The sequence below is a fragment of the Pteropus medius genome, unplaced genomic scaffold, assembly GCF_902729225.1.
Source record: "Pteropus medius unplaced genomic scaffold, Ma_sr-lr_union100, whole genome shotgun sequence".
Taxonomy (NCBI): Eukaryota; Metazoa; Chordata; class Mammalia; order Chiroptera; family Pteropodidae; genus Pteropus; species Pteropus medius.
In genome coordinates, this window is record NW_024349798.1 from 885,340 (window position 1) to 898,816 (window position 13,477).

Below are 13,477 nucleotides of genomic sequence, written 5' to 3' on the forward strand. Positions count from 1 at the left end.
CGCGTTTCCTGGCGACCATTAACGCTTAGCAGTTGGAGTAGTGGGAGGTGGCGGGACGGTGAGCACAGGAGCTTCACCCGCCAATTGCCGAGCTCTCTAGGAGGTAGGGGCGGTGCCCCTGCAGATCCGAGGCGGAACTGTTTCCTTGGCAACGATCCTATCCCTGCGGGGGCGGGTGGGGGAAGGGTAGAAATTAGGAGGCGCAGAGAGGAGGGAGCCAGAAGTGGGGGGTGGGTACGGCGTTCAGGGGCAGTGGAATTAGAGGAAGGTGGGGTCCCAGACTCAGGAGTCTCAATGACCCCAGGGAGGGGGGTGTCCGTCCAAGTTCCGGAGGCGCGGCCGGAGCTGACCCCGAGGCCCGGGAGCGGAGGGGAGCTAGACACCGCCCCCGCTGGCGCCGGGAAGCGTCGCTCCTTCTCGCTGACCTTGGTCTCTCCTGTCGTCTCGCCCTTGGCCACAGTCACTGACAGACGCAGAGCCCGGGAGAAGGACAGATAGGCCCTCCGGACGGAAGGAAACCTGGGACATAGGCACAGAAACTGCCCCAGCGTCTCTCGCCGGCTCCAGGACGCCCCGTCCTCCACCTCAACGAGGGGGCCTTCCAGCCCAGGGTTAATGCCAACGAGTTTCCACCTCCAGCCGCTCCTAGAGAGGCCGCAGCGCTAGCCAACGGGGGAAACTGGCCGCGGACGGACACTTCCTGTGCGGGGGGAGGGGGTCGGACAACCGCAGCCCAGCCGGGGGCTGGGAGGCCAGACTGCGGGGTCTCGGGTGGGAAGAGGTCTCTGAAGGCGGTAGGACGCGTCGTGAAGCCCCTCGTCTCCGAGGCCACGACGCGTGGGGACCTGTGAGGGCCCCAGGGCAAGCCGAGACCTTGTGGGTGGGGGCGGGGCCGCGGGGAGGGGAGGGGCTCGGCCGGCCCTAGAGGCCCAGGGTCAAGACGTCCGGCCTTGGGGGCCCGGGCTGGGCAGCCGGGTCTCCGGGGCGGCGCTCAGTGGGCGGGCAGCGAGGGCCCTGGTCTCAGGGCGCTCAGGCCGGGTTTCAGGATCATCCGCCATCGCCACTGCTGCCGCCGCACTGGGAGCCTGCGGGGATGGAACGGGAGGCGTCGCCGTGGGGCCTTGAGCCCCGGGATGTGCAAAGTCCTGACGAAATAGGGAGCCCCGAAGGGTCCCTCAAAGGTGAGGGAGGGAGCGCCCCTCCGAGGATCGTGTCTGGGAGCGGGAAAGAGGGCTCTGGTCCATGGAAGGGGTAGGGAGCGGGGGACTTGGACAACTGGGATTTGGAGTAGGCGGGGGCTGGGGCTGAGTGTCTTGGATTTGTTGAGGGGAAGGTGGGAATTTCAGCACCTGCCGAAGGGCCAGCTACCGTGTTTGAGGAGGGAGAGGTTTGTGGCAAATAATGGTAGGAACTAGTGACCTATGCCCCACAAAATCTGGATTTTTTGTAATTCTCTGATCCTACAGGCGACATCAGTGAGAATGAGGAAGAGAACATTTCTCAGCAAGAATGCACTGGGGACTATGAGGTCGAAGAAATACCTTTTGGGCTTGAACCCGAGAGCCCTGGGTTTGAGCCACAAAGCCCAGAGTTTGTACCCCAAAGCCCCAGGTTTGAGCCTGAAAGCCCAGGTTTTGAGTCCCGAAGCCCTGGGTTTGTGCCCCCAAGCCCTGAATTCGCACCCAGAAGCCCAGAATCAGATTCTCAGAGCCCTGAGTTTGAACCACAAAGTCCTAGATATGAGCCCCAAAGCCCTGGGTATGAACCCAAGAGCCCTGGGTGTGAACCCCGGAGCCCTGGATATGAATCTCAGAGCTCCAGCTATGAACCCCAGAACCCTGAGTTCAAAACCCAAAGCCCTGAATTTGAAGCTCAGAGTTCCAAATTACAGGAAGGAGCAGAGATGCTTCACAGTCCTGAGGGAAAGAATCCTTTGAGCATCCCCTTGGGAGCCCATCCCTTGGACTCCTTCACCCAAGGGTTTGGTGAGCAACCCACAGGGGGCCTGCCCCTTGGGCCACCTTTTGAGGTGCCTACGGAGGCCCTGCTGGCTACACCCCAGTTTGAGATGCTCCAAAATCCTCTGGGCCTGACTGGTACCCTGCGGGGTCCGGGCCGAAGGGGTGGCCGGGCCAGGGGTGGGCAGGGCCCTCGGCCTAATATCTGCGGCATCTGTGGAAAGAGCTTTGGGCGGGGCTCCACCCTGATCCAGCACCAGCGTATCCATACAGGTGAAAAGCCCTATAAATGTGAGGTCTGTAGCAAGGCCTTCTCCCAGAGCTCTGACCTCATCAAACACCAGCGCACCCACACGGGTGAGCGGCCCTACAAGTGTCCCCGTTGTGGCAAGGCCTTCGCTGACAGCTCTTACCTGCTTCGCCACCAGCGCACCCACTCTGGTCAGAAGCCCTACAAGTGCCCGCACTGCGGCAAGGCCTTTGGTGACAGCTCCTACCTCCTGCGGCACCAGCGTACCCACAGCCATGAGCGGCCCTACAGCTGCCCCGAGTGTGGCAAATGCTACAGCCAGAACTCATCCCTGCGTAGTCACCAGAGGGTGCACACTGGGCAAAGGCCCTTCAGCTGTGGCATCTGTGGCAAGAGCTTCTCCCAGCGCTCGGCACTTATCCCCCATGCTCGCAGCCATGCCCGTGAGAAGCCCTTTAAGTGTCCTGAGTGTGGCAAGCGCTTTGGCCAGAGCTCTGTGCTGGCCATCCATGCCCGCACCCACCTGCCAGGCCGCACCTACAGCTGCCCTGACTGCGGCAAGACCTTCAACCGCTCCTCCACTCTGATTCAGCACCAGCGCTCCCACACAGGCGAGCGGCCCTACAGGTGCGCTGTGTGTGGCAAGGGCTTCTGCCGCTCTTCAACGTTGCTGCAGCATCATCGAGTTCACAGCGGGGAGAGACCCTACAAGTGCGATGACTGTGGCAAGGCCTTCTCACAGAGTTCTGACCTCATCCGTCACCAGCGGACCCACGCTGCCGGCAGGCGCTGACCTGGGGTGCTGTCAGGGGCAGGGCAGTGGTGGGCAGAAGAGGAGGGGACAGGGAGCTAGAGAAATCTTTAGAATAGTGGAAAAGCTGGAGGAGAAAGGAAGAGTTGAGGGTTATAGGAAAAGGGGGCCAGGATGGAGGAAGTTACATGCCCTGGAGACTTATGGGAAATGGGTAATGAAGAGGGGTTGGAGGGAGGCCAAACAGGCAGCGGGAGGCTCTGGGAGAATCCAGAAAGAGGTCAACAGAAAGCTGGCCTCAGCAGCAGCATGCCCCTTGGTGGGTGCTAGATGGGGGTGGGGGGAGGGAGGGGTTGGGTTCCTAAATTAGAGTAGGGTAGCCTAGATTGGTAGCTACTGAGACCCTTGTTCAGTCAGGAAGGGGTGAAGGCAGGTGGGATGGGGAGTAAAGCCCAGAGTGGGGCCTACGCCTCGGAGTGCAAACCCTAGCCTCCCTTGTCTTCTCAGGCTTTGGAGCCCCTGAATTTGAGTTCAATAAAAACCTTTATGTGGTAAAAGAGATTTGTCCTTAAAATGTGTGCATGGACAGTAATACCCTGGGCAGTGGAAGTCACTAGGTCATAACTGCGAACAGTGAAGCCATAGGGAAGTGCTGGGAAGTGATTTTATATTCAGTATTTTACTGAAATCTTACAATCTGAATCTCAGGAGACATGACTTTCCCATATCTGCCAGAGTTTATATCCCATGCTTTTTGCATGCTGCACAGACTCACAGGGGGCCCATTGTGGGTTTGAGAAAGCCCTCAACTTTGTGGATATCTCTCTTCCCAAACACAGAGGGTGTGCACTTGCACCAGAAAACAGACCCTGATTCTTATATCCGGGCGTGGAGCATGCGTTCCCTCTCCTTGGCTTCCAGCACCCAGCTGTGCCATTCCCCCTGCCCCACAAGCTGGAACCTCTAGCCACCATTCTGTGCAGACCCTGACTCTGACCAGAACCATAAGTTCCAACCCCACCCATAGGGGGTCATGTATTGGGCCCAGTATGAGGATTCACTTTAGCCTTTAGAACCCTCTCACCAGGGTAGGTCTGATTTGCCGCAGGTCTGCTGCCCCTTTTTAGGATCCCTGTATCTATTGGTGGGACCACTCTAGCTTTACTTTACCCTATTTCCCTTTCCCATCTGAGCCTCAGCCCTTGCAACACTTGGCTCCTCAGGAAAGGATGGGGAGTTGGTGTTATTAGTGAGTGTCAGGGATTCTGGCGTGTTGTGAGCTTAGCTGGGGACAGACCACACCTTAGGGAATCACCCTGCTGGGCATGTCTTGAGATAAACTCCTGCTAAGGGCCTGACAGTGCTCTGGGAAGGTTTATTCTATTTCACAGAAAAGGAAAATGGAGCTCATAGAGCTAAGTAACCTGCTCATAGTCACTCATGGCTAAGAGGCAGGAAAGACATTCAGATTACGTCTGCCTGGCTCCACCTGCCCCCAGCAGCTTGGCCACAAGACAGGTGGGGAGTCTGATTTATGAAGCTTCTTGGGCCTCAGGATCCTGACATCATCCTAAGCCCCATGCCCATCCTCAGGGCCTTATATCTTGTCAAGAGTAAATCACTTTTCTAAGTACATTTCAATCTAGCCTCTCATGATCTGCAAGCACTGGAAGGGGCCTTGGAGATCATACAGTTCAATACAGTTTGGTTCTGTTTAGTGGTAGCCCAAGTTTTAATTATTTTTGGAAGTAGATTTTTCAAGTAAAATCTTGACATTTTAAAGACCTTTGTAAACTTTATCCATTTTTTTATATCGTCATACTCTATCACACAAAATTTCAAATATTAAAATACTCCAATTCCCACATTTAATATAGTTCATATATTTAATTACATACATTGAATAGAACTGCATTTGACTACCTTACATATTGCATTTGTAAACGTTATTTCAACATTTATTTCAATTACACAATTTAATTTTCATATTTTTGAGTTGATTTTTTTCAGTTCCCAAACAAGTTCATAGGCCTCTGAGAGCTAGGAGGCGCTGGGCATAGTGCCTGTGGCGCTCAATTGATAAAGTAGCCTGTATGCACAGAACCTTAGTATGTACAAGCTGATCAAATGAGGGTGGGGACTTGGCTGCTCAGCTCCCACCTCTCCCTTCCGCAATAACCCCCAAAGTACTGCCAGATCCCAGGTGGGGCAGACCAAACCCAGAAAGGGCACAAGTATTCCCCCAAGATCTGGGCGGTAGAGCTAGTGGAAGAGCTAGGACTCCAATATTTGGTGTCTTGATTTACAGTCCAGCACACTGCCTTTACCATACCATTCTGCACATCTGAACAACCATTTCTATCCACCACTGTTATCAAGCACTGGTGCGCTATAGCAACAGTGCTCAACAGTTTACAAGTATTATCTCATTTAATGCTCACAACAGCTCTGAGATATATACACAGTTGTTATTCCCATTTTACAAATGAAGAAATGAGTCCCAGAGAGAATAAGTAATTATCCTACATTACACAACCGAGCCTGGATTCAAAGCTAGGGTTGACTGGGTTTTGACTATTTTCCTAACAATACTAAGATGTTATTTACTTTTTTACTGTCCTTCTCACGTAAGTGCCGTGTTTCCTAGAGGCTGCATGACATGTCATGGCAAATGTCATTACTCTGATGGCTTGCATGGAATATAGACTCAGGTGTTCTTATGTTTTACATTTTTCTCTATTTTAGTTTCTAATTGGATAAATACCAGTACATATAACCCATATAAATGAAAGCTCTTTGGGGATCCTCAATGATTTTTAAGAGGTCTTAAAACATTGAGGCCAAAACATTTGAGAGCCTCATTTGAACACATTCTTTGTGCCAGCCCTAGTGAGGGGTCACTGTTGATAACATATGTAAGACTTCAGTCCTGCCTTCCAGAACCTCCTAGTCTTGAGACAGGAGTCCATACAGTCAGTGTATGTGGTATAAACAAAGTGGTGATGGTACAGGTCTTTTTGTCCAGAAATTGTGGGACTGGGAGAAGCTTCGAAGTGCTCTGAAGTAGTAAGGTTTTCATGGATAGGAAAGAGGTGGAACTGCACATGCTGGCAAGGGGAACATGTGCAAAGGCACAGAGGTGGGAAAGGACACATAGGTATTCAAGAACAAGAGCCATTGAGATTCTTGGGGATGATGGCAGGTCTGTTCTTGAAATGAGCCTCCCAGATCTTCTTTGCTTTTTGTTTTCAACCTGGATGAAAATATCCACTCCCCACCCTCCCCATGTCACAGAATATCACCTCCTTAGACTTTTCTGACCACCTATCTAAAAGGACCCTCTCTCTCCATCACCCTCTAACCCCTTATCCTGCTTCATTTTCTTCACAGCCCTATTGCTATTTAGAATCACATTTCTACTTTTTTACTGTTTTCCCACTGTAGTGAAGCTTCCCAAGGGAAGGGACTTTTCTGTCATGTTCATCACCATGTCCTCAGAGCACAGAACAGAGCATGAGACAAAGCACTCAAGAAATACTTCATAAATGAGTACAACCTGACTTATGCTTCATGAGACCTACAGATAATTTCATATACTTTTAGTAGTTCTGTGATATTACTGACAGTTAAAACATTTTCCCCCTATGGAAAAATGGGCCTCACTTCTTCCTTCCTGATGTCTTGCTTAGGATCCAGCCTCAATATTCTTTGGGGACTGGACCAGAAGGGCCTCAGTAATGTTGGAAAGGCCAACAGCCTTTAAGAGATTTTTCTGGGTTGTCTGCCAGTCTTGGGAATGCTCACTCGCTCCACTCTATAGGTAGAAGGGAGCCATCAAAGGTCACTGCTTGGAGACCAAATGTTGCTTCTTACTTCCCGATGCTGGACCTGGAGCTGGCCTTAGAATGAGTCAATATTTTCCCTTTATCCCTTCTAAAGGAGGAAGTGACAGGGTTTAAAAAGGGTGGGGGGTGGGGGAGCAAGGGAAGGTCAACTCTCACATCTAAATGAATTGTCAATGCTTCCTTAATCTTTTCTCATTTTCTGTGTCTCCCTCCCTGCTTCTCTTTTGAACTAACCCACAATATCAAGTGCCAATCAGTTTCTGAGGGTCATGATGGAAAAAAATAATAATAATAAAGAAAGAAAGATAAATAAGAACTACTACTTGGGTCCCACTTAGTAAAATGGTTAAGAAAATGATCATTTAATTGAGTCAGACTGCAATGTTGCACCAGCATAGCAACTTCACAAAATTGGACGGAATTTCGCATTTATTGGGTAAATATATGTAGGCAGTGTGCTTGGCACTAGGAGCCAGGTGAATGGATATGGTCCCTGCCCTTGAGCTCAGAGTCTCACAGTGAGGGCTATAGTTGGGGATGATGACGTTCTGGTTGGGGCTGTGGAGGAAGAGGTCAGGCACTCAGGGAAGGTTGAGCCTTTAAGAATGGGGATACCATGGACCCATCCAAACTTTTCTCTATCTTACCACAGGCTCCCTCACTAATCGAATGAAATTATGTTAGGCACCAACTATGTGTCTGGCTCTGTGATATCATCAGGGATCCTGAAGTACAGTTCCTACCCTTGGAGTTCACTTTATTTGAGAGATGAAAATTAAGTTAAATCATTTAACAGTTAACAAATAAGATCTGTGCTATGATGGACAATTGCAGGCTAATGTGAGCATGCATAATGTGAAAACCCAAATGAGTCAGGTTCAGGGGGCTGCCATGAAGAAGTGATGTGTAAGTGGAGATCTGAGGACTGACGAGAGTTAGCCAGGAAAGGGAGGAAGGAGGAATGCTGCAGGCAGAGAGAGCAGTCTGAGCGAAGGTGGTGAGACAGTAAGGAGCTTGGCAAGTGAGAAATGCTGGTGTAACTGGGGCTTAGGAAAGGCTGTGGGATGTCATCTCTATAGGAGGCCGGGAAGGCAACAAGGGCCCAATTCTGCATTGGCATATTAAGGATATTTTGCAGATTTTGGAAGGCATATTAAGGAATTTGGTCTTCAGCCAAAGAGCAAGAGGTTTGCAGCAACAATGAAGTGACACAGATCATATCTGCTCTCTGGAAGCAGAATGAAAAACTGGCTGGACTCCAGGCAGGAGAGAGTGTGGGGCAAGGTTCTGGGAGTCTGAGGGCTTTGTGGACCTCTATGGGCAGGTGGGTTTGAGGACCAGAAGTGTCACTAGGTCCTGGGACTACGGTTTCTCCAAATTTAGATCAGATTTTCTCTTCCAGGGGAGGAAACTAAGAGGGGCTGGTGGGAACCAGGGCTACCTGATGATTACAAGGCCTCGCCTCCATGGCCTTCCTGGCCCATCCTTTGGTGAATCTTCACCATAAGCCTGCAAAGGAGGCAGACAGGAGTGCTCTCCATGTTCAAGACAGAAAAATGGAGGCCTAGGGAGAGGTAATAACTTTGCCAGAGGGCACAGAATGGCATGCAGCTACAGGCAGACCTGCACCAGACATCCCGAGTCCAGTCCTGGGCCCTCTGCCTCAGGTCTGGGCCTCAGATTGTGCCACCTCCATCCTGGGCATCCTCCTTATGCAGGGGATCCAGGCAGCCTGGATCCACAGCCTCTTCTTCAGATGCTGGCTTCCCAGAGTCTTCTCCAGGGATTCCATTGGAGGCATCGACAGTAGCCTCCATCTTCTCCTTCAAATCCCGTTTGAAGAAGCCAACCTGTAGGAAGACAAAAATTGAGTGAGCGAAAAGTCATGGAACACAGGTGGCCCTATCAAAACATGAAAGCACTCTGTATGTTAATAAATCACAAGTGCCGCTGACATGTGGTGTTTACTCTAGGGATGGGGTGAGGGTGTCTGCCACAGCTGGTTGTTGGCAACATGTTAAAAAGCTGTACACTTACTAGTTCATTCTTCAGGCTCATCAAAATGTCATGTACCAATATTTTAGGTGTGTGATTTGACAATATCTAGTAATACTAAGAGTAAGAGCCCACGCTTATATAGTGCTTAGTATGTGTCATGCACTCTCTGTTGAAAGCTCAAAAGATATATATTCTTTGGCTTACCAATTCCATGTCCAGGTCTAGGAATTAATTCTAAAAAATATTTGGACAAGGGTGCAAAGAGGTGTGTAACAAGAACCTCTTTTGTCATGCTGTTTGGAACAGATGTAAATTATAAACCATCTAAATGTTCATCAATGGAGAACTTGTTAAAAGGTGGGGCACCCAGACAGCAGAGAAAACCACCCGGGTTACAAAGCAAGAGGTAGACCTGATTGTGGTCAGATGGAAAGACATCAAGATATAATATCCAGGGGAAAATACAAGCTCCCATGCAGCATATTCAGTCTAATCTCATTTACATTTTCAATATATACACACATACATTGACTTTTCTCTTTCTCTCTCTCATGCTCACACACGTACATATGTTAACAATAAAACTACATCCTGGAGAAACAGAAACAAAAAGTTGTTAATGACAACCCTCTGGAGGGGTAATGGGAAGAAACTTTCCCTTCAGTACTCTTCATCTGGCTAACTCCTACTCATCCTTCAAATCCCAACTCAAATGCCACCTCGCTTGGGAGGCCTTCCCAGACTCCCCCAGCCTAAGTCAGGCTCCTGCATTATGGGCTCCAGAGCACACAGGTCCCCCTAGTGGAGCCCTCATCATGTGTGTTCCTGTCTGTCTGTCCCATTAGACTGTGAGTTCCACAAATGCGGGGGCCATGTTTGTGGTATGTGCCTCTGTATCCCAGTGCCTGACCCTCGATATGTAGGAGAGCCCTTCTCCTTCCTCTCCCTGGGTACCCAGTCCTGGCCCTACCAGTGCCTGGTGGAGTGATGGGGAAAAATCTCATTTGCTCTTTGGGGCTCAGTAGCCAGCCTTATCTGTAGAAGGAAAGTGTAGGCTGAAATCCCTTCTGGCTTTGTTGCTCCCTGATATTGGTGTTCTCCTCCCTGACTCCTGCCAATCTTCTGCCCATCTCAGCCATACCCATTCCTCCCAGAAGCCCCCACCTTGTAGAGCACCAGGAAAATCAGCAGCAGCAACAACAGCCCCCCAATGCTGCTCAGCACGTAGAGATAGAGCATTTCTTTCTCATATACAATGTCCACCTTCATGATGACCTGGGGAGAACGAGAGGGGGAAATACAGAGAAGAAGCCCGCCCCGCCCCCGCCAGCCCCGGCCTCCACTAACATTTCTTGTGAATCCGGCCTCAATCTCTAGGTCTTTGCATTTCCAGTCTAGACTGTGTCACGACACCAGGCTCTGGCCCCACCCCCCTTTCCAGTATACTTCTTGCAGCAGCCGGCAGAGTGAACTGGCAAACATGCACCATGGCCCACCTTAAGCCCTTAAATGGCTTCCTTTAGTCCCGGGAGAACATGCTGGAATCTCAGCTCAGCATGAAAGCCTTCTAGAATCTGGCTTCTGCTTATCTTTTTAGCTGCGACTTCCCTTCTCCTGCTCTGAGTCTCCTGCTCTTAAAACTGCCTCGCCCACTGTCTCAACTCCGAGCCCTGCACTTGCTCTCTTTCTACTTAGAGTGCCTTCCCTTCACACTCTACCTGAGGGGTGGGTACCCCTTTGCTGAGCTGCCATCAATTTGATCTTTACCTGACACACCTCAGACAGGTGACCTTGTGGTCTGTTTGCCCATTGGTGGTGGTAGAAGCTCACGGCTTCCATGAGCTCTGCCTCTGGGGAAGTTCTTACTGTGCTAAGCCCACACCTCCTTCGGTATGGCTGCCCGCTTCTAGCTCTGGCTTTTCCAGCTCTGCCCTGTGGTTCCTCAGATCTCTCTGCTGACCTCTATTCCCGGGTCTTCTGAGGAGGTAGAGAGATACCTGGGCCAGGGAGGCATTGCTGCCATAGAGGTGGAAATGCTTGCTGCTGTTGAAGGAGACGGAGAGGGAGCTGCAGAGGCTGAACATGGAGGAGGCCTGTGGGAGGGGAGGGGAAGGCATCAGAGCCATGGAGCACGAGGCCCAAGAATCCACTGACTCTGCCCCACTTCAACTCAAGGGGCAGAAGAGAATGGGTCCTAGTGGGGTGTACCACATCTACTCAGTTTTATACTGCAGCATTCTAATGTGCTACACTCCACTGATGGAAGAAAAGTTCTCCTATAAAGAATGTATAAGAACTGTTCACAGGTCGATGAAAACAGCACTGCAAATTTCAAATTTCAAACACTGGGGATTTTTCATCAAGATAAAACAGGAAATGCAGGAAGACCACATGGTAGGGAACCCACCTCCACCCCTCAAGGCCCCCACAACCACTTCTGTGTCTGATGCTGGTAGGTGCTACCTTGATCTCCCCCACCAGCTCCACAATCCCAGTCACTTGGATGAGGATCTCCTGCTTGAAGGCAACTGGGCAGTGGAATAGGGCTCCGGGCAAACAAGGCTGCTAGGAATAAAGAACAGCAAGGGGTCAGAGAGATTGTCTTCCTACTTGCGTTCTGCCCAGCCCACACTCAAGTTTCTTAGCTCACATGTCCATACCTCAGTCACACTGGGCGACCTCTCTAGATTCTCATAGTGGCAGGTAACAGGAGGCTCCTAGGAATGATAAGGTGGGATCTTCAGTTAGTTCAGAGCTGAGAGAGGACATTGGCCCCTTAAAGCCAGAACCTGGCATTCATCCTGACCCTCTAGATATGACCTTGAAATCCCAGTTCTCCCCAGCTAGCCCTTGGAAGATTCAGACATAACTGAGTGTGATAGGATTCATCCATCTTCACTCCCTTCCCATGCCTCTGTATCCCTTTATGAGCTCAACTCCATAGACCTGAGCTTTCTTCCCTCCCCTGAGCAGTACTCACCATCTGCACACTCCACTTGTGTGTGATAGGCCCCTCACTGTGAGGCTGCGGTACACCAATCAAGGCCTCTAGGGTGGGCACATTGTGGTCATGGACGGACGGCTGAATCCTCACCTGGTATAGAGAACAAAAGAGCTGCTGAGCCCTGGATGCCAGACACCCTAACTGCTACCCCAGGTCCAATTCTCACTGGCTAAAGCACAAGGGCCCACTCATTGTCAAGCAGTGGGCAGTGATCAGTCGCATCCCATCCCTGTCCTCAATTCAGTGTGGGTTACACGTACTTCTTGGCTTTCTCCATGCGGCCAGCCCTCAGACATCCTGGAAGGTACTGCTCAAATATATCATTCTAAAAGTCTGGCTGACTCCCCAAGGATAGGGCAGCTTCCCTCTACTGTGTTCCCACAGCAGTCTACATCTCCAGCAGGATGACAAAGCATCTGCTGATGTGTCTGTATCTCCAATAGAATGTGGGCTTCACGAGGGCAGGAGCTGGGATTTATTTCACCTACAATTCCCTCCTGTTGGATACAGTAGCTAGCAAATAACAGGCCTTAAGAAAGTTTTTTGAATAAATAAAAGAATGAATGACATTTAACAAAGACAGATGCAAAAATTATTTGCAAAATGCAAGCTGGGAAAGACTCATTGTGGCAAGTGCATTAAATTAATTTAATAAATATTTCCCGAGTACCTTTTATACAAAAGAGCTATCTGTGCTCGGATTGGAAGACCCAGACATATATAAGAAAGTGTCACAAGGGCAGCACCAATAAAGGTCTCAGGGATGTCAAGCATGGAAATATATATCCAGTTCGAGAGGTTCTATCGTTTATTCATTCAGTAAACATTTGTGTATGCTTTAAAAATATCAGTTAAACTAAAAAGGTCTAATGTCAGAAGCAGAATACGAATTTAACTGTGAAAGATAAACAGGAAATTAACAGATGAAGATGGGGAAGGCATCTAGAAAGAAAAAGGGCGGGAGTTAGGCCAGCACCAGGTGAGTGTGTTGTGGCTAAATGGTAGGGTGTTCGGAAGGAGAGAGAGGAGATAAGTCTGGAAAGGAGACTCTGGATCAGACTGTGGGGCCCAGAAGGCCTGAGGGCAAGAAGTCAGGGGACCATTGCTCGGCAATGGAGAGTCATGGAAGGCAGCTGAGGATGGGGCGGCTCCAGTGAGACGCATCCACAGCAGGTATGGAATAGAAAGAAGTTGGGAAAGGTGGGTTGAGGCCCAAGCTTGGAGCCTATGCCAGTGGTCCAGTTGCAAGAAGATGAGGAACTGAGTCCGAGCAGTAGCAGAGACAAAAGAGAAAAGAGGATACAGACCACAGAAGATGAGGAGGCAGTGGGTCTAGCTATATTGGAAGGAGAAATTCACCCAGACTTGAAAGTTTTGCTTGAGGAAAAAGTGGTCTTTTAAAAGATTCTAAGCAAGCCAGAGAAGATGCTAGCTTAGGAAAAGATAATAAATAAATTTGGTTTAGAACATGTTGAGGCCAAAGCTTCAAGAGGAGCAGTTATAGTCCTAGTTATAGATCCAAGAGAAATAAAACATATGTTCACACAAAAACTTGTACAGGAATGTTTAAGCAGCATTACCCATAACAGCCCCAAAGTAGAAACAACCCAAAGTTCCATGACTTGATGATGCATAAATCAAATGTGACCTACCTTACCGTGGAATATTATT

The 13,477-nt window shown here is 50.0% G+C and overlaps 2 protein-coding genes across 4 annotated transcripts in view; one reads left to right on the forward strand and one right to left on the reverse strand.

Moving 5' to 3' along the window:
• Nucleotides 1-3,518, forward strand: ZNF768 (zinc finger protein 768). 2 transcript variants are annotated; one of them, XM_039884508.1, is made up of 3 exons: nucleotides 1-103; nucleotides 461-1,181; nucleotides 1,467-3,518. In XM_039884508.1, the coding sequence occupies exons 2-3, from the start codon at nucleotides 1,094-1,096 to the stop codon at nucleotides 2,999-3,001; spliced, it is 1,623 nt and encodes a 540-aa protein (XP_039740442.1). In that variant the 5' UTR covers nucleotides 1-103; nucleotides 461-1,093; the 3' UTR covers nucleotides 3,002-3,518. The 2 variants fall into 2 exon arrangements, with proteins under 2 accessions (XP_039740442.1, XP_039740441.1); XM_039884507.1 differs by lacking the exon at nucleotides 1-103 and having other exon boundaries at nucleotides 287-1,181.
• Nucleotides 3,519-6,940: 3,422 nt separating this feature from the next.
• ITGAL (integrin subunit alpha L) overlaps nucleotides 6,941-13,477 on the reverse strand; it is a 35,549-nt gene continuing 29,012 nt past the window's right edge. Inside the window, exons 26-31 of one of the 2 annotated variants that reach the window (XM_039884506.1) lie at nucleotides 11,783-11,896; nucleotides 11,463-11,519; nucleotides 11,266-11,364; nucleotides 10,800-10,895; nucleotides 9,967-10,077; nucleotides 6,941-8,654 (exon numbers count right to left, since the gene is read on the reverse strand). In XM_039884506.1, the coding sequence (XP_039740440.1) occupies nucleotides 8,481-8,654; nucleotides 9,967-10,077; nucleotides 10,800-10,895; nucleotides 11,266-11,364; nucleotides 11,463-11,519; nucleotides 11,783-11,896 (651 nt within the window). In that variant the 3' untranslated portion in view covers nucleotides 6,941-8,480. Of the gene's footprint in view, nucleotides 8,655-9,966; nucleotides 10,078-10,799; nucleotides 10,896-11,265; nucleotides 11,368-11,462; nucleotides 11,520-11,782; nucleotides 11,897-13,477 lie in introns of both variants that reach the window. The other variant, XM_039884505.1, reaches the window with a different exon arrangement.